The following is a 24,214-nucleotide window of genomic DNA, read 5'->3' as shown; positions in this document are numbered from 1 at the left end:
ATCCTTATAATAATTCGGGAACTCACCAAACAGACAACAATAAAACTGATTAAATAATGGTCAAGGAAGTCTCTTGGAATGCACAAGACCAAAAGCATAATGGTAGATGGGCCAAACGAAGTAATGCAGGTTTCCAAACCAAAATCAGTAACCCCTATTCAGAGCCCGTTTGGATGGGCTTATAAGTTGGTCAAACCAGCTTATAAGTCATTTTAAACTTATTTGAGTGTTTGACAAAAATAAAAAATAGCTTAAATTAAATTAAAAAGTGATTAAAATAAGCTAAAACCAAGAAGTTGCTCAACCCAATTTTTTTTTTTTTTTGGCTTAAAAGCCATTTTAGTTTGACCAACAACTTTATCCTTTATATTTTCTGTTAATTCCAATATTACCCTTACTTCTAAAAATCCTTTAAGCACTTTTATCCAAACACGTAATTGTTTGTTTATAAAACAACATTCGGCACTTAAAAAGTACTTGAAACACTTATGCTTAAAAGCCACTTTTTTTCAGCTAATCCAAATGGGCTCTCAGCCTTTTTCCTACTTATAGGTAAGTACTCAACATCAACAGACATCAGAATTATCAAACAATAAGAGATATCATCGAAAGGAAAATTGTTAGCATGTAATGGTACACATGATATGAGATTGAAAAGATGCTAACTATTCCAGTAATCCAAATAGTTACACAAAAAAAGATATGCATCTACAATACTTTCCCCAACAAATGATTGTGCAAAAGTCTCTACTAGTACAAAATCCAAAACCAGAAACGAACTAGCAAGAGATAAAACAAGGTTACTACATTAAACAAGGAGGAGAAGCAATTTTCTCACAGCTTGACCTCAACGTCAACACCAGCAGGAAGGTCGAGCAGCATTAACTTGTCAATAGTTTGAGCAGTCGGGTAAAGAATGTCAATAAGGCGCTGATGAGTTCTTATTTCGAAATGGAACCTGGCATCTTTGTGAACGTGTGGAGATTTGAGGACACAGTAAATCCTCTTCTTGGTGGGCAGTGGTACGGGACCCACAGTCTTTGCGTTTGTCGTCCTTGCAGCATCCATAATTTGCTTACAAGAGTCTTCTATTAGCGGTACCCAGTATGACCTCAATTTGATCCTAATCTTCTGCTTTGGTGCTGCCTGGAAATAAGTATGGATTGTTAGGTGATGCCAACAATACTTGGAGTGGAATATTAACATTTTTATCCAGCTAAAGCTAGTAAATTTTGATACTGCACAGCCAGCTTAATGTTCAATGAGAACAACCCGGCATAGTTCGTAAGCTTAACTCATACTGACTACTTATCTGACAATGACCTTTCCACGTCCATCCTAACTATAAAATAGGGAAGCCCGGTGCACGAAGCATCTGGCATTCATGCAGAGTGCGGGGAACCATCCTAACTATAAGTAAAACTTTTTGAGCTTTCCAAGGAATCCCTCAAATGACCTTCCCAATTCCGTCATAATTCTAATATTTGTTCAGCGTTAAAAGGACATAATTACAGTGCAAACAAGTGAACCAACAATTAGTTTAACCAAACTATTACATAGGTAGTCTGGATGGAAGTGAACATTCAAACAATTAATATTTTCAGAATAGCATGTCAAACGTGAAACAGTGAAAGATCAATAGGACATTATTAGCCAGGAAGGAATGCAACTCAAAATAGCCTAGAAAAGATAGTACACTACTACTAATATTAATGACCCCAGTTTGGCGGTTTCTATAATAATGAAGCATAACAACAGAATAGTGATAGAGAAAGGATAGTCCACACATAGATATTTGGGCGATCAGATCACTACTAAAGCTTCAGGTTATTTCAGAAAGGGAGGACGACCCATTGTTTCCCCAATCGTGAGGAATCTAACAGTGTAACACTTTGTACTCTCATTTATCAAAAGTTTTTGGCTGTTGAGCACGTTATTATATCACTGCAAATTTCCCTATAAGAAACTTCCAATTAAATGCAAGTGAATCTTAGCCTTACTTCACAGGCTAGAACAAATTAACCTCATACTAGAAGAACAATGGGCACTGATGAGTTTCCATCGCGCAGCAGACTGACAAGCGAAGAAGGATAGAATGGAGTGTATGCAGGATGAAGGAAATTTTTCTACTGTCAACTGAAATTTAGAGATTTGCAGACAGCTGGATGTTTGGCAATGCTTTTTATAACATTATAGCAATAACTTGCTTGGACAATCAAACCCTATCTGTATTCTGCTAGATGGTATAGACATCGTAGTTCTCTACTGATATAATATGCATAATACACCTTTTCTTTTTGATGTCCACATATGTTCTCCCCGCACCATGAGGCTAGTTTCTGTTAGCAGTGACAGAAACTAGTGGACAGATGGGGTACTTGCTACCTCCCACCAGCACAGGTGCCGGGTGACTCTTCCATCATGACTTGGACATATGAGAAGAAATCACTTAGTATTTTTGTCTCCACTGGGATTTGACCATGAGACCTCATGATTCTCAACCCACTTCATTAACCACTAGGCCTCAACCTTTATTCTTAGAACTACACAAAATGAAGATAATATAAAACATCAGTTCGAAAAGCTCTGAATGAACCATGAGTCGTCGAGCATCACCCCGAAGACTAGATAGAGAACACTGCCTATGTGAAATTAGCAAAGCACAGCAGTGTCCCAAGCTGGATAAAGGTTACGGATTGAGATAGGTTCACTAAAAATAGTCCAACTACAATGAATCCCTCTCAACACCAGCTTAATAGTGGTGAATGCATACATATGATTCATATAGGCAAACCCAACTAATTTGGGACAGAAAAAACAAGAAGAGAATCCTAGCAGAGGCAAAATCACCACTCCTATGTCCCAATTTATGTGACACTCTTTACTTCTGAGTCAATTCCAAAAAGAATGATACTCCTCTGTTTCAATTTGTTTGTCTTATTTTCCTTTTTAGTTTGTTTCAAAAAGAATGTCAGTTTCTATATTTAGTAACTCTTTACACCGAACATCCTACATGATATATTTAAGACCACAAGATTCAAATGACATTTTGATCCATTATGCACATCTTTAATTTAAGACCACAAGATTCACAAGTCTTCTTTATTTTCTTAAACTCCGTGTCAAATCAAACTAAGCCAAACAAATTGAAACAGACGCAATAAGTACCTACATTTAGCAAGAATTCAACTTTAAACTTCACATCTTACTCTTACTTCAATAAGTCATAGCCACACACATATATATGACTTGTTTTAGACTACAAGTTTCGAAAGTCTTTCTTTCAATCTTAAACTCCGTACCTAGTCAATAACCCTCACATAAATTGGGACGAAAGGGAGTAAGCGAAAGTGATTTCTTCTCATTTGTTGGCGAGAAATAGTAGGTACCCTCTGAAATTAGTCGAGGTGCGCACAAGCTAGCCCAAACAACACCATTATAAATAAAAAAACAAGAACGGGGAAAGGTTACCTTATCAGAGTCACCACCAACACTCAGAGTCGAAACAGCTGGAATATCCTACAAAGAAAGCAAAATGATGAATACCCAACATCAATTCAACAAGAAGAAAGCACCTTTTTTTTGGTAATACAGTTTGGTCTACTGATAACTAGCTAACAAATTACAAATCCCAACATCAATTCAGTAAAAAAGAAAGAACCTTTTTTTGTTAATACAGTTTAGCCTACTGATAATTAGCTACATAATTACAAACACCCAACATCAATTCAGTAAAAAGAAAGCACCTTCTTCAGTTAATACAGTGAAAAATGACGCCAAAGGGAAAATTACAGTCAAATACCATTCGGCCATCTAGATTACAAAATATGTACACAATGTATAGGTAATGGATAGTTTATACTACATATACATATACCATACATACCTATACATATAATATACACACCTATATACACACCTATATACATACCATACATACCTATACAGCTGAAGTGTATAGGTAGTGTATACTTCGTCCATGTTTGGTAAACTAGATGGCCGAAAGGTATATTTATGTAAGTTTCCCTAAAAAGAAAGCACCTTTTTTTGTTACTACAATTTTGTGTAGTAATAATTCAGCAAAAAGATTAACAAACCTCAACATCAGTAGATACATTTTGGGCATCCAAAACTTCAGGAGAAGCAAAAACCTTAGTTGTTGAAACTCTAGATTGGTTGAAAATATGTAACTTTGTTGAATTTGAAGGTAAACAAAGAACAGAAAACTTGGGTTGTACTGAAATGGCAGATGAATTACATATTGGGAAAAGAGTTGCTGAGAGTGAAGATGATGAAATTGCAATTTGGGTTTTCAATGAACACCCAACATCAATTCAGTAAAAAGAAAGCACCCTTTTTTTTGTTAAAATAGTGAAAAATGACGAATATCCACCATCAATTCAGTAAAAAAGGGATTTTTACAAAAATATCCAACCCAACATAATATATCACACCTAAATAGCCATATTTTCAATTTACATTCGCATGACCGACTTTTGTTTTTCACATCAGTGCTTGTACACAGTATACAACATTATACGACATTTACAAGCATTATACACTTACGGTAAACAATGTGTCCACCTTTTATAAAAGTGTATAATAGTGTTACAAGAGGTGTTTAAGGAAAAACTGGGCTAAACAGGGTAAATATTCTTTCCCAGTGGACATAGAGAGTAATTTTCCCTAAAAAGGCACCTTTTTTGTTAATACAGTGAAAATGATAAATACCCAACATCAATTCAGTAAAAAGAAAGCACCTTTTTTAGTTAATACAGTGAAAAATGACGAATACCCAACATCACTTCAGCAAAAATATACAGCCCAACATAAAATATTACACCATATAGCCATATTTTCAGTCTATACAATAGTATACAACATTATACCTGGGGACATCATTATACATAAACCTTGTACAAATTGTGTATGAAAGGTGTTTATACACAAATATGGGCTAAAGCATGTAAATATTTTCTCCCAGTAGACATAGAGCATAATTTCCCCCCCAAAAGAAGCTACCTTTTTTGTTACTACAGTTTGGTATACTGATAATTTAGCTAAAAGAATTACAAACCTCAACATCAGCAGATACATTCTGAGCATCCAAGACTTCCGGAGAAGCAAGAACCTTAGTTGTTCACACTTGATATACATATATACATACTAAAATACTAAATATACCTATAATATACATACCTATACACCACATATATATAGCTGAACGAATAGGTAGTCTATACTTGGGCCATGTTTTGTAAACTAGCTGGCCAAAGGGTACATTTACCTAAGTTCCCCTAAAAAGAAAGCTCCTTTTTTTGCTAACATAGTAAAAATGACGAATACACAACATCAAGAAAGCACCTTTTTTTGTTAATACAGTAAAGTATACTGATAATTTAGCTAAAAGAAATTACAAACCTCAACATCAGTAGATACATTTTGGGCATCTAACACTTCAGGAGAAGCAAAAACCTTAGTTGTTGAAACTCTAGATTGGTTGAAAATATGTAACTTTGTTGAATTTGAAGGTAAACAAAGAACAGAAAACTTGGGTTGTACTGAAATGGAAGATGAATTACATATTGGGAAAAGTGTTGCTGATAGTGAAGATGATGAAATTGCCATTTGGGTTTTTCAATGGAATTCGATTTTGTGTCTCGTATTTTGATAAGCTTATATGCAGTTTTATCTCTAGGCTTATCCGAAGAAGAAAAAAGTTTTTTTTTTTTTGGTTCCTTTTTTTTTTTGCCTACTTATTTTGAAGTGTGAGAAAATGAGAAAAGTGATACTCTGGATAAAAAAAAAAAAAAAAAAAAGGGTTTACTTAGTCATTTGCATACCCCTAAGAAAATATTAATTAGTAGATAAAAATAGGTAATTTGATTAAACTGTTTCTAATTAAATAGGTGTTGAGATTTGATCATATAACACTTAATAGTGATAAATCTGAAAAAAATAAGATTAATTATTTCTTCATTTGATAAGTAGACACTCTTTTTTACTCAAGAAAAAAAAGAGTAAGTGGTCACTCTTTTTGATCCGGAAGGAGTACCTTATATTTGAGTGTAGGTTCAAAATAGTTCTTTAAGGATGTGCTGAATAAGTTTGGTACTTTAAGTTTGTTAAATGTTAGGAACATTTTTAGTCGTGTCAAATATTTACCGAGCTGTCTATTAGATTTGATGGAAAAAATCAAAAAAGAAGAAGTAAATTAGCGTGAACTCACATTAAGAGTTACAATTTTTGTGGTTTCTGCTACTTTTGGTTTATTTCTAGGGCTTGGTGCGGTTTTTTGAGATGTAATTTCAGCTATTTTTTAAAATTGTTTTTAGCGTTTAGTGTTTAGTGTTTTTGGTTTATTTCTAGGGTTTGGTGCAGTTTCTTGAGATGTAATTTTAGCTATTTTTTAAAATTGTTTTTAGCGTTTAGCGTTTAGCGTTTAGTGTTTAGTGTTTAGTATAGTTTTTTGTGTTGTAAGGGTCTGACTAGATTTTCTTGATGTTTATGATTAATTCTTTTTCACTATTCTCCTCAAATCTAAGGAACATAATGCGTTAAATATTTGAAGAAGACTTAAGAGTTATTTGATAGGATGTATTAGAGAAAATAATACATGTATTAGCTTTGTTATTATTATTAATTCCTTATTTGGTACATTTCTTCAACCCTATGTATAACTAAACCTTAGTTGTTGACACTCGAGATTGGTTGAAAATATGTAACTTCGTGGAATTTGAAGGCAAAGAAAGAACAGAAAACTTGGGTTGTACTGAAATGGCAGATGAATTACATACGGGAAAGAGTTGCTGATAGTGAAGATGATGAAATTGCCATTTGAGTTTTCAATGGAATTCAATTTTGGGCCTCTTATTTGATGATTTTGATAAGGTTTTATGGAGTTTTTTTTTTAATAAGTAGTGAAGTGAGAGAAAATGACAAAAATGGTATCTTATATTTTGGTTATAGGTTCAAAATAGTTCCTTGAGTATTATTTGAGGAGCCTTTGGTGCTTTAAGTTTGTCAAAAGTGAATATTTATTGTCTCCATTAGATATTTCTGAACTCTGATTGTTAAATTTAAGGGAAAAGGGACAAATATACCCCTCTATTTTAGTTTATTAGTTAACTTTGTCTTCCGTTAGCCAAAATAATCAAATATACCCCTCCCGTTACAAGTTGGGGCCAAATATAACCTAAACATTAGCAAAGTTTCAAAAATACCCCAATTTCTAACATATTCCCACATGAGCAAGTCTAGTCATTGCAGTTGGGTGACATGGACGCCACATGACATTTAACTTATTTTATGTGGTGCCTACGTGACAATTTTAAAAAAACAATCTAGAAAATTGATTTATTTTTTTAAAATCTGGAAAAAAATGACTTTTATTAAAAATCTGAAACTTTTTGTTTTAATAAAACCCGTTTTTAAAAAATATATTCTTGAAAATTGTATATTTTAGTTAAAAAATCTGGAAAATGATTTTTTTTAAATCTGGAAAACTGTAAAGTATTTTTTTTTTTAAAAAAGTGTGCTATTTTTTTTTGAAAACTTGTTTTATAAAAAAAAAACAAGATTTGTTTTTAGAAAAAAACAAGAAGCGGGTTTTATAAAAAAAAAAGATTTTTAATAAAAGCCAATTTTAACAGATTTGTTTTTAGAAAAATCAATTTTCCAGATTGTTTTAAAAAATTGCCACGTAGGCACCACATAGAATAAGTTATATGCCATGTGGCGTCCATGCCATCTAATTCCAATGACTAGACTTGTTTATGTGGAAATATGTTAGCAATGAAGGGTATTTTTGAAACTTTGCTAACGGTAGGGGTATATTTGACCCCAACTTGTAACGGGAGGGGTATATTTGACTACTTTAGCTAACGGAGGGCAAAGTTAGCCAATAAACTAAAGTAGAGAGGTATATTTGACCCTTTTCCCTAAATTTAATCATAACAGTGAAAACGAAAAATATTTAATGGGAATTCCCGTTTGAAGGTACATATTTTGTTGTTTATGTTATTTTTGGTCTATTTCAAGAGTCTCGTGAAACTTTGTAGTTTCTGCTACTTTTGATTTATTTTTAGAGTTTTGTGTAGGTTTTTGTGGTGTAATTTTAGCTATTTTTCTTATATCTTTTTAGTGTCTAGTGTAGTTTTTTGTGTTGCATATGTTAGAATCTGATTGATTTTTTTATGTTTATAGTTAATTTTTTTCTTTTATGTTCTCAAATCTAACAATGAGTTCGTCAAATACATAAAGGAGACTACAAATGTTAATTTGGGTTTTGCTGAAATGAAGGATGAATTACACACTTGGAAAAGAGTTGCTGAGAGTGAAGATGACCCTCAAATTGCCATTTGGGTTCTCAATGGAATTCGATAAAAGAACAGAAATACTGGAGTAGATGTGTTTTTTTTTTTTTTTTTTGCAAGAGTAGGGAGGTGGTAGAAAATGACAAAAATAATCTCTTATAATTGCTTGTAGGTTCAAAATAGTCCTTTGAGAATTCTTTGAGCAGCTTTTGGCCCTTTAAATTTGTCTTTACTGAACTCTGATTGTTAAATTTAATCGTAACTGTGAAAATGAAAAATATTTAACGAGAATTCACATTTGAAGTACACATTTTGTAGTCTATATTGTGATTTTGAAATTTTGATGAAAATCTCTGGTGTTTTTAGTTAAACAATAATTTTAGTTAAATTTAACAATCAGAGTTTGATAAATATTTGACGGAAGCACTTCGGACAAACTTTAAAGACTAAAATTGCTCGGTTGATATTTCTATTTTTGAACTAGAACTAACTACTAAAATAAGGGGCCATTTTTGTCATTTTCCCGTGAAGTGATGTTCAAAGAAAAATAGGGTATTGGGCCACATCAGTTTGCATCTTCATTCCTCGTCATGATTTTGATTGTTCGACCCAAATTTATTTAGAGTTTAGAATTACACCCGGTAACCAATTTTCATCTTGCTATTTAACTTATTTTCAATTTTTCTAATTATTTAATTATTTTTGGCAGTGTTGATAAACTTCAGACATGAGAATTTTCTCTTTTCTAATTCCTTATGCTTCAGGTAACTAAGCTAATGGCAACAAAAGTGGAGCTGTTCAGTATACTTAACAACAATTTTAACTCTTGTTGAAGTAGAAAAATAACAATTATACATAGTTTTGCCTAAGTCTGGTTCACAAAGCCAAACTTCCAACAAACGTACCAAGACTAAAGTTTCAGACATATGTGCTCAAATCTGAAACTAATTTAATCTTCATCCATACAAAGATTTTCAAACTTTTACAATAACATACATTTGATTTAAACTCAATTTTCATATTTAGAATCCAAGACGGGCTGCTTCAAACTTGCAACATAATTTTAATGCTAAAAACTCTTAACTTACTACGGACATAAGAAATTAAAATGTAGACCAAATTAGCCCTCGACTGCTACGACATCGAAAACAACTTGAACTCGCTAGAAGGCAAGTCAAGAAGGAAGGGGGAGTTTCAAATTCCAATCAAAACCTAGCATCCGACGATTTAGCTACACCTTAAATGACGTTGTGCAAAAAGACTACATGTGCAAATTTGTCCTGTTACAACTTCCACACAAAAGGGACAAATCAATCTTGTTTGCAGGAATATTCGTCATGGCAGGATCAAATCCTTGGTACAAATAAGATTCAGCATTATAGTAATTATAGTTGTTGAAGTTTGAAATTCTTTCCCTTTCCTACAGCAACAACATAACATTCAATGATGATGATAACACACAAGAATATATTAGAGGTCCCAAATAAAAGTATTTTGGTCTTTCACCTTCTTTGTCTTATTGGTTTCTTCTTCAGGTTATGACTCAGGAGTGACTCAAAGGGAGGCTTAGGCCTCCAAAATTTTAATGTCTCAAAAAAATTATGATTTATTTTTGCTTAGATAATACGGAGTATTGAAGTTTCTAGAATAAATAAAATAGTAAAAAATCTTTATTAAAAAAAGAAAAAGAAAAAAATAAAGACTCAATACTTTTTAACATTATAAATTTCTTGATCTTTGAATTAAACTACTTAAATCTTCAAATTAGTAAATTAAGTTTTTTACAACAATATCCAAGATAATGTATTGCAAATACATGACTAGCATCTTATTAACTTGCATTAATTTTTTTAATATAAATAATAATAGTACGATGTAAAGTTAAATATTTTATGTTTTTTAAGAACACTACATCTTAAAAAAAATATTATGAAAAAAGTCTCTTATTAAAAAATATGCTTTAGGCCACTAGCAAGAAAACAAGTTAAACATTGACTAATTATTAGCAACTTGAGCTCACAAAACTTCTAACATCACTTTGGCAGATTAATCTACAAAATAATCCCCTAAGCTACTACTAGTTATTCAAATAATCTTTTATTTAGCATTACCTATATTTCATCCATACAACACTATATAAGTCTCCCAAACATATGAAATATTATGAGGGAGGTGGGGATCCATTCCTGGACAATACGTCCCCCAACTGTTTTCTTCAGGGTTTGATGTTGTTGTCACATATATGTTCAAGTTTTCAAGTATTAAAGGTCCCAGATGGATGTTTCTTTTTTCAAGACCTAAATAAAGGCATGCTCGACATTCCTAAACAAAGATAAACTTTCAGTATCAATATTATACTCCTGAAAAGAAATATCTTTCAGTTGGCTGTTACTAGTTGTGATGCAGAGATACAATTTCTTTGTCAAATTGTATAAATAAGAACAAGCTGGAGTATAGACTCACTAAGCACCCCTGAACCATCATGATTAGTATTTTGTCATTCGGTTTACTGTTGACGATCTTCCACTTCCACCTTTCACAAAACTCTTATCACCAAGAAGCTGGGCATACGAGTTCGCAACAGATACATGCTCACAGGTGTAGTCCTACCATAGTCATATTATTAAATGTGAGATTACGGCTTATCAAAGTGAGGGAGAGATATACCCTGTATAGTTAATCAATTTCACAATATGAACACTACAAAGGTTAAAAGAACCAAGCTTCAAGAAACTAAGATAACAGATGAAACAAATCTGGACAGTTCAAGTTGGTAAGATTATAACTTTTTTAGCTTTGCCTAAAAAAGATGGGTACTTATTGAAGAATCTTTTTCTCATGATAGATTTGTATTTTTCTAAAAAACGTTCCATGTCATTGTTATTGCAGTTGCATCATTAGCAGTTGATAGCCTTTGCATCTCCTAATGGAGCTATATTTATGCTTGATCAAGGTTTTCAATAATGTTAGGGAAAAAGTAATTTTTTTCAGTTTCTAAAAACAACTTCTACTACTATTCAGAAGTACTTATTTTTCTCGTAAAAAAACTTAAGCTAGACACCTCGATTCTCTAAAATAAGTACTTCCAAAAAATCATGATAATATCACCACATTTCCACATATTTTAATGATTTTCAAACACCAGATATAAAATAAATAAAGAAAAACAGTCCCTAAAATAGTACAATTTGTTTCTACTATTTTGCAAAGAGCAGCGAAACGATGTTGAAAAATAGTAAAAAGGTGAGGTTTGGGCCGCATCAGTTTGCATCTTCATTCCTCACTACTCTGGTTTTGATCGCTCTGCCCAAATTTATTTAGTTGGCCTTTGGACAATATTTGAATTAAAATTGAAAGGGAAGTACTTAAAATTGAAATCGAAATTGAAGTAACAAGTTACGAGAAAAGGTGTAATTTGTTGATGTTCTATTCGAGATTGTGCAACTTCAATAGGTAAATCTACACCTTTTAATTGATCAATCTGGACATGTTAAGTACATCCATTTCACGCAAAAAATCTGTTAATGGCAAAGGCAAATACAAGACAATATGTTGACGACAAAAGTATGAATGAACAAAAAAATTCGTGAGTGGAAAACAATATTTTCATACGAACTACACATTCAACTCATATTTCAGAGTCTTAACTTTAAATTCAAATGATCGATATTACAAATGCTGAAATAATGAGTAATGCTCAACAATGCACTATTACTTCCACCATCAGTGCCGCACAATTGGAAACTCAATGAATAATGAGTCCGCCCCTTTATCTTTCTCCGCTTAAATACCAAACTTTTGTCTGGGGTAGGTTAAAACCCATAGTGTGCACATAACCCACACATCGCACAATGCGCTCTCATCACCAGAACAAAGACCTTGGGGGTTGGTTTTCAATAGAATTCAATTGAATCATACGATGAAACCTTACCATCCTAAAATTCAGAGAAAAATAGATACTGAATCACCCAGCTGCTAACAAAATATCGACAAACATATTATTACTAAGGATGAGATAATGACAAAAGCCTTTTGCTGGAGGGAAAAAAGAATACATGCATTTTGTTAGAGGAGTTACCATTCTCAACTGGGACAAATCATTTTCTCTTAGCTACACAAAAATGGGATTGTAGTTTATGTCTATCTATCGACTGTTCTAATCTTACAAAGGAATACTTTTTTCTTATTTCTGCCTCTCAAAACTAACTCACATAAAGTTGTATCTCTAGCGGCGCCATAATCGACCATGCTGCTTTTGCTCTTGCATACGCCTGCAACCACCAGACCAACTATGTTAAGATCAATCAAACAAAACGATATATTATATTTCAAATATAAATAGTAACCAACTCCAGAAAAATTTCCCCCAAAACTAACAGTACGGGGTGAAAAACAACATAAAGCGCACAAAGAGAAAGCTCATGGGTTGGAGAATATGAAACAACAACAACATACCCAGTTGAATCCCACAGTGTGGGGTCTGGGGAGGGTTAAATGTACGCAGACCTTACCCCCACCTTGGTAGGGAGGCTGTTTCCGAAAGACCCTCGGCTCAAAAGAAAACAAGAAAACAAGGGGAGAAAAATACAATAGCAGAGTGCAGATGCAAATATAGTAGAAGTAATGTTTCCAATATCCGAGGCAAAGTTAGATTACACCTGTAACCACACCCCCCCCCCCCCCCAAACCAAAAAAAAAAAAAAAAAAAAAAACAAACTACTCCCTCCGGATCAAAAAAAGTGTCCACTTAGCCTTTTTTTTCCTTGGGTCAAAAAAAGTGTCCACTTATTAAATCAAGAAACAATTAACTTTATCTTTTCAGATTTGCTCCTATTAAGTGTTATGTGATCAAATCCCAATGCCTATTTAATTAGGGGTAGTTTAGTCAATTTACATATTATTTTCTTGGAGTGAGTAGTTTCTTAAGGGGTGTGTAAATGGATAAGTGGACTCTTTTTTTGATCCGGAGGGAGTAATAAAGAAGAAACATGAATTCTAGCTTTGGTGTCGCAAAAGGGGAAAGGGCGAGGGAGAACATATTAAGAGGCAAATTTCATGAGTAAAATTCAAGACAAAAATCCAAATCATCCTAAATTGCAAGTGTTGAGAATTTGTAATGCAGTTGAATAGCCAGCAAGAACTAATAAATACAAGAAGTGGGAAACTTGACCTTTGGTGCTCTTTGGATCGCTCAATGAACTCTTTAGGAATATCACGTCCTTGGTATGAAGCTAATACAGTTCGGATATCAGCTGGCCTGTGTTTAGCAACATCTGCACTCAAAGTTCAGAAGTCGTTAACAGTGAACTTCCAATACTCCCAAAAGTGAAGACATGATTAGCTATGTCGTTACTTATGAATATGCTTACATTCAAGAAACGGAATAAGATCCAAAAGCACGGTATCGTCCGCCTCTCCTTTCCATGGTTTTATTTCTACGCAATTTTCTGGCTGTAAGCTACTTTCTAGTGCATGTCCACTCAAATATATAATCCTTGATGGATCCCGATTCAGCTTGGAAAGATCCTGCCAAAGAAGCATATGCGCCAACAATGAATTCACAATCATTATAATTTGCAAGGAGTTGAAAAGGAGAAAAAAGAGGTAAAATAAAAATTTAAGAAAAAGAGAAAAGGACTAGAAAGAAAAAAAAAAGTCTTCTAGATTTACAGGTGGAAGCTAAAGTATATCTCGGAGAATGTACAGAAACTAGTGTGATCACGTGATAGAAACATTCACATATACATGGATGACAGGTGATGAGTAGTCAAGTATTCATGCTGGTCTTACTCAGCCAATGAGAACAGTCAAGTACTCAATGCTGGTCTTACTCCGACCAAGTTATAGGTGTTTTGTTTATTCCCAATGGGCTAAGGTAAAGAGTCAAACAGCCTTTTGAAGCTCAAGCCTTTTGGCTATGCATTGTTCAAGAACTCTACAAGTGGCTAGACTCTTACTAAGTTTCTATTACCCGTCTAAATTGACTTTCGAAATGTTAATGTATCATGTAACAATCTGCCAAAAGGCATAGCAGATTTGGTCCTTGCTGAGCCGTGCACTTTTAGCTATAAACTCAGTGGGATCTAAAAAGGGAATCTGTCACATTTTACTATACATACAAAACAGACACAGGAGAAATTTACTTCCTCAATCCCGTATCTCTTTTGTCTCTTCAGCTTTCTTACAATATCAATTAGTTGTGACCTTTTAAATTTGAATGCTTCTTGATTCTTCCTCACTTGATCAAGCCTCCCCTAAGTTCCTATAAACAATCTCCTCCCCTCTTTCTTCAGTACAAGACGAAAAAAGGAGATACTAACCACGTAACTATCCACTTGAGATGATCGAAGAAGCAAATGCATAAAATCAATACACACTTGTCACGAAAATCAGTTAGTTTACTGATATATAGATATACGACATCTTTTGCTCTTCATTATTCTGTACCCTTGATTTTAATCAAATACTTACACCATGCAACAACATCTATAGTATGCTTCTACGAGACTGCCTTTCTTGATTTAAATCAAGTAAAGGTATCTTCTATTAAAACTGCTATTACTAAAACAACATTGACATAGATCAAGGATTAGCTATTAACTAATCAGAGTTTGGACAAGTTCTTCCTCTATTTTGCCTCCTAGAGAGTATAATTTTCCAGTCTCCTCATTAACACATATTACTCTATCTGAACACACTGATTTTTGATCAGTCAAATAACTTCAGAGAGCTGCAAATAATTTCACTTTAGTCAAGCAACTCATTTTTTCCCATATAGCCAGGTTATTTATTCCCTTTCCCTTGTCACATTCCCGAGTTTTAGTCTATAAACCGGGCTCCCTATCTCCATATTAATGCCATATAGGGAAATGCAAACCGTATTTCCCGTACCATGCAACTTGAAATAAGCTCCCAATTCCTAGATGGGCGCAGGGAGGCTGTGACCAGAAAGCGTAAGCTCTTTGCCGGAGGGCACCATTACAACTAAAAACCTTCAAGAAATAGTGTTCTCTAGTAGCTAATGGTTTGGAGCTAAGACTTTCAAAAAGAAAAATCATATGAAAGTGGGGGCATGAGAGTTCTTGGCAATTAAAAATTCCATTCCTACAAGAATGGCTAAAGCCCACAATGGTTGCTTGGTTCATCCAACCCAAATACAGTGGCAGAAAAATGATAAGAAAAAGAGCTTTGGAATCACAAATGATATTGCGCAGCTACAGGACAAATATAAATAACTAATGACAGAAAATTTTCACTAGAACATTTAGAGGATGAGGCCAAAAAACCTACTCTGTAATGCTTGCCATCAACATATCTAGTTGCACCTCTTGATAGCCTATACCGGATGCAGTGCTTTGGATCCAATCTTTCGATAACAGGGTCAACATACTGCAAAAACCATAGGCAGAAGTTTTAAGTACGTAACTGAAACAATATTTAGAAGACATTATGAGAGAAGTAAAAGGTACCATGCTCAGTTGGTCAGAGTATACAACGATCTCAAAAAATTGAGCCAAATGTTCTAAAAACGCATCAACCCCAGGTCTTTTGAATGTTCTCCAGCCTCTGTCACGCTTTTAAAGGGCTACAGGAGTCAGTAGTCATGCAGGAAATATTAAAAGATGGAAAGATCTGAATGCTTTAAGCACACAAAGCTATATCAGACGGAAAAACCATAAGGAAACTCTAGCATTGAATTGTCAATGTATCGTACTAATAGTGATCCATAAAGTAAATTAAAGCATGTTCCGGCCACTAATTGATAATAAAATCAACATGTTTATGACATGGATTTCTACCTGCCAATCAGAGTATATCAATGTCTCACTAAGATCAAGAACAAGGGTAAAGACATGCTGCTCAAGTGGGTGCAAATCTGGCAGGAGCTTGTCTGATGTTGGTTCACTGAAACCCTAAATCATAGCAAAAAGATCTTAGGTGAATTTTGTGAAGGTTGAAGCATAAGAAGAGACGGATTAAGAACTAAAATTGCCTGAAAAAATACTCAACTCGAACTTGATCTTCAGTCAACCGCCTTAGCTCAATGTAAAATTCAACTAACTTGGCAGGCACTGGAATATCAAAAGAAATTAACCAATATCAGCTTAAAAAGAGACTTTGGGGCTTAAAATTAACAATTAATACTAATTAGTAGGGAATGTATGTAAAATGACATTATACGCCAGCACTAAGAAACGTATTATAGCATGTGAATGTTCACTGAAACCCAGAAAATTACTAAGCATACAAGTAGTGGGATGTGCGATATAATTAAACTCATGGACAGACATCCACCTGCAGAGAAACTTTCATGTGCCAAAAGTGATAAGAGTGCATAATCTGAATCCATTACAGGCTTTTGCTGTTTTGCATGCCACAATGCACTGACCAGGTAACAGCAATGCCATGCGATGTAAAAATCAACAAACTAATGCTTGAATTGTATCATTAAAATGGAAAAGCATGGTTGAAAACAACAGTATGTCCACAATTATAGTACACAATACATGCAACAGAGACAACAGTTTTTTTTCCAGAGAAATGGTAAGTGTTATACAGCAGAGACAGTGATAGCATAACTTATTGTTGACATGCACATGGTCAAGGAGTCACACAAATAAGAAAATTTAGCCCCTTCTTGACTAAAAATAAGAGATGTGTACCAAAGACAAGTTGGAATCATCACCAACCTGTCATTGCCGAGGAGTAGAGTAAAGCTTGAAATTTCTGCACAAAAAGGAAAAGACACAATTAACCTCTCATTCTCCTTGAACTCTGATACAACTGCCAAAAGCTTTTTAAGTAAAAGATGAATCAATGCATATAAGATCAAGCCATATACTCTATAAGCTGTTTATTTGTGTAGTGTGTGATTTAGGCTCTAAAATTCATTAACAAATCCTATTATTTCACTTACACTCCGTTTCAAATTTTGAGCAATCCATGAGTAGCCATATGTTGCAAAAATAAGCACAAATGGTAAACATGAATCAAGCTAATCAGCTGAAGCTAAGAAGTGCATTGCATTGAATTTGCAATAAGTAGAGCCAACCTTCTCCCACCACCACATCAAGCACTATATATATATATATATATATATATATATATATATATATATATATTGTGTGCGCGTGTGTCAAAAGCTTAACTTCAATCAAGCACAGCTTCACTAAAAGCTCACAATAAACAAACATGTACTGCTAAATATAGTGCAGGCAAGACTCACATCCAAAGCAGATGCATCATCTCCAACATTATATTTGGCAGATTCACGCAAACTCTTGGTCTTATCCTCAATTTCATCCGACGTGTATGCTGCAGATAAAGGATATGTCAAAGATTGCGGAATTATATACACGAGAACAAATATATATTTGATGAACCAGCCAAACCAACTAGGCATTTCCAAGAATCATCCCCTTACCTCTGTGTTTCCACACAGACAGTCTATATAAACATATAAGTCCATTTCAAACATTTGACCAAAATCCACCTTGAGCAACAATCAAGCATACTACAAATGATCTGGTAAAAGAGTTTTGCTTCCGCCAACAAACATGTTAACTTATAACACATGGAAATTTAGCTAGAAATTAAGCAGTAATACACTTCCATAGAGCTGAAACTTCACATGAAGAGAATTGATTGGAGAGTTATAAAGGCATGACTACATTACTAAGCAAATACGAAATATAAGGGGAATAAGAACAATAGCAGGATCCAGAATTGGATGGAAAAAACTAGTAAAATACTTTACTTTATTTGGTAAAGTAGTTCAATTTAGGAAATACACTTTGCTGACAAAAACAAACAATAACTTCTTTTTTCCTGGAGGTTGGCAATTTTCACTGAATTTGCTCAGACCTTCAAATTATAAGATGTAATGATTTAGCAACTGCAGCTACAGCACTGCACAAAGAACACTTCCAAGAGCCTGTTTGGATGGGCTTATGCCTATAAGCTGCAAACAGCTTATAAGCTAAAAAAATTAAGTTGGGTAGTCTAACTTATTTTTTTTGGCTTATAAGCTGAATATAAGCTGTTTTCAGCTTATAAGCTGCTTTAGATAAGCTAAGTCAAATGGGCCAAATTATTTTTTTGAGCTTATTTTAAGCACAAAATGACTTTAAGCTGGCCAGCCAAACACTCAAAAAAGCTGAAAACAGCTTATAAGCAACTTATAAGCCAATCCAAACGGGCTCCAAATCCTCACAAGAAGAGTCACAATTCACTCTTTTATATCAGACCACAAAATTGAAGATTTCAGAGAAATATTCAATTCGCTATAACTCTACAAGTATTTTAATTGATATTTCACAATTTAGAAACTCGGGAAAACATGTGTGTGCCTGAGCAAGTAATACATACACTTTTGCGCGCTTACAGGATTTTTAATGGGACCGCTTCACACATCACTGTATTCACATACACAGTGCAAGAAGGTAGAATCTAAATTCCAATCAATCATCAACCACCTAGAGTCCAAACTGGTTGAGGTCCGCTATAAGAATCCTATGTATCCATTTCACTTCATTTCAAAATGCAAATGTGAATTCATATAGCAGAACAAAATCCAAATCATGCTCAAACGCATATGTGAATTCAAATAGCAGCATTATAACGTCCTAAAAGCCTAATCCAATCAAATCGTACTAATAATAAACCAAAAAACGACCCGTAGATAGCGTAACCAGCTGTGGCAACAGTACCGGTAAACGCAGCAAAAACACTATCCTTGAGCCAAATAAAAATACAGATAACAGACCAAAAATAAATTAAAAGAACAAAAAACGAACGGATTCAGCACATTGCGCTTCATTTCAAAATCCAAATCATGCTCAAATGCATGTTCGAATTCAAATAGATGCATAATATTTGTCCTACAAGCGTAAGTATGAAGAAAAAAACAGATAACAAACCAAAAACTGAAAAAGATAAAGAAAAAGAACTGTATATAGGGTAACCATCGCAACACTACCAGTAACAACAGCAATAAAACTATACTTAAGAAAACTCCATTTCACTTCATTTCAAAATCAAATGCTATGTGAATTCAAATAGCAGCATTAAAATTACCTTAAAGCCTAAGTCAACCAAATAATACAGATAACAAACCAAAAACATTAAAACGAACTGATTCAACACATTCACTTCATTCGAAAATCAAATGCATATGTGAATTCAAATAGCAGCATTAAGATGACCTAAAAGACTAAGTCAATCAAAAAATACAGATAACAAACCAAAAACATTAAAACGAACCAATTCAACACATTCACTTCATTTCAAAATCAAAATCATTACGCGAATTCAAATTAGCAGCATTAAAATGACCTAAAAGCAGATAATAAACCAAAAAATAATTAAGAAGACCAAAAAACGAACTTCTCGAATCAAATAGCAGCATTATAATGTCCTAATAGACTAATCCAATCAAACGTACTAATACTAAACCAAAAAATCTTAAATATAACCAACAAATTTAAAACATAACCAAGAAACGAACCGCATGTAGCGTAACCAGCAGTGGCAACACCACCAGTAACAACAGCAATAACACTATACTTTCTATGTGTTAAAATGACCTAAAAGCCTAAGTCAAAAATTTAAAATATAACCAAAAACTTAAAAAAAAAAAAAAAAAAAAAAAAAACAAACAACTAACCATATGTAGCATAACTAGCTGTGGCAGCAATAACACTATAATTTCTATGTGAATTCAAATAACAGCATTAAAATGACCTAAAAGTCTAAGTCAAAAAAAATTAAAATATAACCAAAAAAACGAACCATATGTAGCGTAACCAGCAGTGGCAACACCACCGGTAACAGCACCAATAACACTATACTTTTTCTATGTGAATTCAAATAGCAGCATTAAGAAAACCTAAAAGCCTAAGTCAAAATTTAAAATATAACCAAAAATTAAAAAAACAAAAACAAACAACTAATTGTATATAGCATAACCAGTTGTGGCAGCAATTACACTATAATTTCTATGTGAATTCAAATAGCAGCATTAAAATGACCTAAAAGCCTAAGTCAAAAATTTAAAATATAACCAAAAATTTTAACATACAACCATAAAACAAACCGTATGTAGCGTAAACAGCTGTGTCAACAGCACCGGTAACAGTAGCAATAACACTATACTTTCTATGTGAATTCAAATAGCAGCATTAAAATGACCTAAAAGCCTAAATCAAAAATTTTAAAATATAACCAAACAATTTAAAAACTAACCGTAAGTAGCGAGTGGCAACACCACCAGTAACAACAGCAATAACACTATACTTTCTATGTGAATTCAACTAGCAGAATTAAAATGACCTAAAAGCCTAAGTCAAAAAATTTAAAATATAACCAAAAACTTTAAAAAAAAAAACCCAAACAACTAACCGTATGTAGCATAACTAGCTGTGGCAGCAATAACACTATAATTTCTATGTGAATTCAAATAACAGCATTAAAATGACCTAAAAGCCTAAGTCAAATTTTTTAACAAACAACAAGAAAATTTAAAATATGACCAAAAAAATACGAACCGTATGTAGCGTAACCAGCAGTGGCAACACCACCAGTAACAGTAGCAATAACACTATACATAACACTATACTTTCTATGTGAATTCAAATAGCAGCATTAAAACCTAAAAGCCTAAGTCAAAAATTTAAAATATAACCAAAAACATAACCAAAAAATACGAACCGTAAGTAGCGTAACCAGCTGGGGCAACACCGCCAGTAACAGCAGCAATAACACTTTACTTTCTATGTGAATTCTAATAGCAGCATTAAAATGACCTAAAAGCCTAAGTCAAAAATTTAAAATATAACCAAAAATTAAGGGGGGAAAAAAAAAAACTAACCGTATGTAGCATAACCAGCTGTGGCAGCAATAACACTATAACTTCTATATGAATTCAAATAGCAGCATTAAAATGACCTAAAAGCCTAAGTCAAAAATTTAAAAATATAACCAAAAACATTTAAAACATAACCAAAAAATACGAACCGTAAGTAGCGTAACCAGCTGGGGCAACACCGCCAGTAACAGCAGCAATAACACTATACTTTCTATGTGAATTCAAATAGCAGCATTAAAATGACCTAAAATCCTAAATCAAATTTTTTTAAAATATAACCAAACAATTTAAAAACTAACCGTAAGTAGCGTAACCAGCAGTGGCAACACCACCAGTAACAGCAGCAATAACACTATACTTAAGAAAACTCCATCCATTCTTCTCAGAACTTCCAGAACCTTCTGGAGGAGAATTCTCAGATATAACTGAAGATGATGAAATTATCGGTTCTTTAGAATAAAATCGCCGATTATTACTTCTCGATATTATTGAGAAAATTCGCGATTTTGATCGAGCTATAGCAGACATTGTTGTGAATATTTTCGCTAGGGTTTAAGCGAAGAAAATGAAGATTTTAGTAGGGTTGATGAATTTGACCTTTTTTTTATTTTTATTTTTTAAAGTTAACAGTGATCAAATTGAGGAGAAAATGACAAAACTGGTGCTTTATGTTTTGAGGTTAGGTTCAAAATAGTACCTTAAGTGTGTATTTTAACGGTTTTGGTTCTTTAAGTTTGTCAACATTGAACACTTTTATCTCGGTCACTGTACCCTTCTTTGCCTCTACTTATGGGATTACACTGAGTTTGTTGTTGTTGTATCTATAAATTTGAGTTCCTGTTTTTTGTATTTTTTCTTATAATCCCCATAAAATCTAACAGTCGTTGTTGTACCTTTAAATTTGAGTTCTCGTTTTTTTCTCATAGTTTCCGTCAAATCTAATAAACAAAGTTTGATAAATATTGGACAAAGACAAAAAGTGTTAACGTTTGGCAAACATAAATGACCAAAATTGTTCATTAGATACTAAAATGATTTTGCATCTATACTCAAACATAAGGGACCATTTTTTGTCATTTTTCTCTCTATTTGACGGTTCTTTCTATGTTTGAGGGGCTACCTTTTTCTGTTGAATACTAAATCCCTACTCGATACACAACTTCAACTGAAAAAACAATAGGGGTGTGGACACATTTGCGCGAATTCGGATAACAGCTACAAAAGAGAAATCGAAAGGAAGCTGTACCTGATCAAGAATGGACGTAAACTCGTAAGCTACTGATGGGGCTAACTCTGAGGTTTTCGCAATGACAGGAAGTGAAGATTGACTAAATGGAAGAGAAAATGATAAAAATGATGCCTTATGTTTAAGGGTAGGTTCAAAATAGTCCCTTAATACTGCATTTAACAGTTTTGGTCTTTAAGTTTGCCAAAAGTTAACACTTTGACCTCCGTTAAATTTTTACCGAATTCAGTCTGCTAGATTTGATGAAAACATTGAAGGAAAAAAAAAGGAAATTAGCAGGAATTTACATTTGAAGGTACATTTTTGCAGTTTCTGATATTTTTAATTCATCTTTAGAGTATGGCAGTTTTTTGGGTATAATTTCTGCTATTTTATATATACTATATTTTAATGTCTAGTGTAGTTTTTATGTTGCATATTTTAGAATTTGATGACACTTTCTTGTTGTTTATCATTAAAAAAAATTCACTGTTTCTATCAAATCTAACAGACTGAGTTTGATAAAAACTTGACACAACATAAAAATATTAACTTTTGCCAAATTTAAAGGACCAAAACCAGTAAGTGCATACTTAATGAACTATTTTGAACCTACCTCAATCTAAGGAACCATTTTGTATATTTTCTCTCAAATGGGGTATGGGTTTTTTGGTAAGACGGATATGTCGTATTCTTTTAAGTTTAGCTTGTTAGAACCCTGAGGTTTAAGCAAAGCAAAAGTAGACCCTTCACTTTTTTGAAAACGATTATAATCATTTGAGTCAAACAAAGTGAACCCCTTCACGTTTTCGAAACGACTATAAACCTTTGAATCTTTAATGAAATTAAGAGGTTTGGAGGGACACTTTGTAATCGAATTTGGGTATAATTATGTGCAATTATATAATTTTGGACTGTGTATTCAGACAACCATTAAACGGTCAACGGTCTTTTTTTGGTTGAATATATCGATAAACCCTTAAATTTGTCGGTAAATTTTATCTGGATACTCGAAATATGATTTGTCACAGTTGAGCATCTTAACACATGATAAAAATGTTCTTATTAGATACTTTCCTCTCATATTTTCAAAAAGTTTACGTGCGTATTCACAATCGTCCATTACGTACATAAGTTAATCACATAAAATATTTGTCTCTTCCTTTAATTATATACATCAGCATCAATTGGAACATGCATGAGGTTTTACAACTTATTGAGATTAATGCATACAATTAAAGTAGGTGCGTATTTTATGTGGTTAACTTATTTATGTAATGAGCACTTATGAATACGCGCAAAAGCTTTATCAAAATTTTTAGTCAGAAGTGTATAATAGAAACACTTTATCATATGTTCATGTGCCCAATTAAAATATGTCGTAGTTCAAATATCTAAATGAATTTTACTAGCCAGTTTAATGGATTGTCGTTGTATTATGCATTTTTTTTTTGTGCTTGCATGGTTTTAAATAAAGAGTTTGATTTAACCATATTATCTTGTTAAAGATGAAGGTATCTATTTCACCACACTTTATATGTAAATTCAGATTTAAAATATCCTTGTTCCGCCTCTACTATCAGGGTAAAGGATATTGTATATTTGAATATGTTTATAGGGTCTAAATTGAAAAAACTGAACTTTATCTATTTTGCACCAAATACTACATATTTGCCCTTATCTTTATGGACTCTACGTGATGCAAATTTAAATTAACGGATAATTTAGAGACCGCCTTTTAGGATTGACTTCATAACACTAATCTCATTTGTTATTTGTGATTTACGATATTACGCTTACCTCCTTTAT

The 24,214-nt window shown here is 33.3% G+C and overlaps 2 protein-coding genes across 2 annotated transcripts; both read right to left on the bottom strand.

Moving 5' to 3' along the window:
- Positions 1 to 617: 617 nt before the first annotated feature.
- On the bottom strand, positions 618 to 5,711 carry LOC132627974 (small ribosomal subunit protein uS10c). Its single transcript, XM_060343624.1, has 3 exons — positions 5,422 to 5,711; positions 3,472 to 3,519; positions 618 to 1,146 (listed from the first exon to the last, which is right to left on the bottom strand). The coding sequence occupies exons 1-3, from the start codon at positions 5,626 to 5,628 to the stop codon at positions 835 to 837; spliced, it is 567 nt and encodes a 188-aa protein (XP_060199607.1). The 5' UTR covers positions 5,629 to 5,711; the 3' UTR covers positions 618 to 834.
- A 6,577-nt stretch (positions 5,712 to 12,288) lies between these two features.
- On the bottom strand, positions 12,289 to 21,784 carry LOC132627964 (mitochondrial import inner membrane translocase subunit TIM50-like). Its single transcript, XM_060343611.1, has 10 exons — positions 21,480 to 21,784; positions 17,542 to 17,630; positions 17,006 to 17,042; positions 16,326 to 16,387; positions 16,115 to 16,228; positions 15,785 to 15,889; positions 15,606 to 15,704; positions 13,685 to 13,841; positions 13,486 to 13,588; positions 12,289 to 12,586 (listed from the first exon to the last, which is right to left on the bottom strand). Exons 1-10 carry the CDS (start codon positions 21,706 to 21,708, stop codon positions 12,541 to 12,543), a joined length of 1,041 nt encoding a protein of 346 aa, XP_060199594.1. The 5' UTR covers positions 21,709 to 21,784; the 3' UTR covers positions 12,289 to 12,540.
- Positions 21,785 to 24,214: the final 2,430 nt, after the last annotated feature.

The sequence above is a fragment of the Lycium barbarum genome, chromosome 1 (genome assembly GCF_019175385.1).
Source record: "Lycium barbarum isolate Lr01 chromosome 1, ASM1917538v2, whole genome shotgun sequence".
NCBI classification, from domain to species: Eukaryota; Viridiplantae; Streptophyta; class Magnoliopsida; order Solanales; family Solanaceae; genus Lycium; species Lycium barbarum.
Note: the sequence above shows the minus strand (reverse complement) of the source record. Positions and strands in the feature narration are given on the sequence as shown.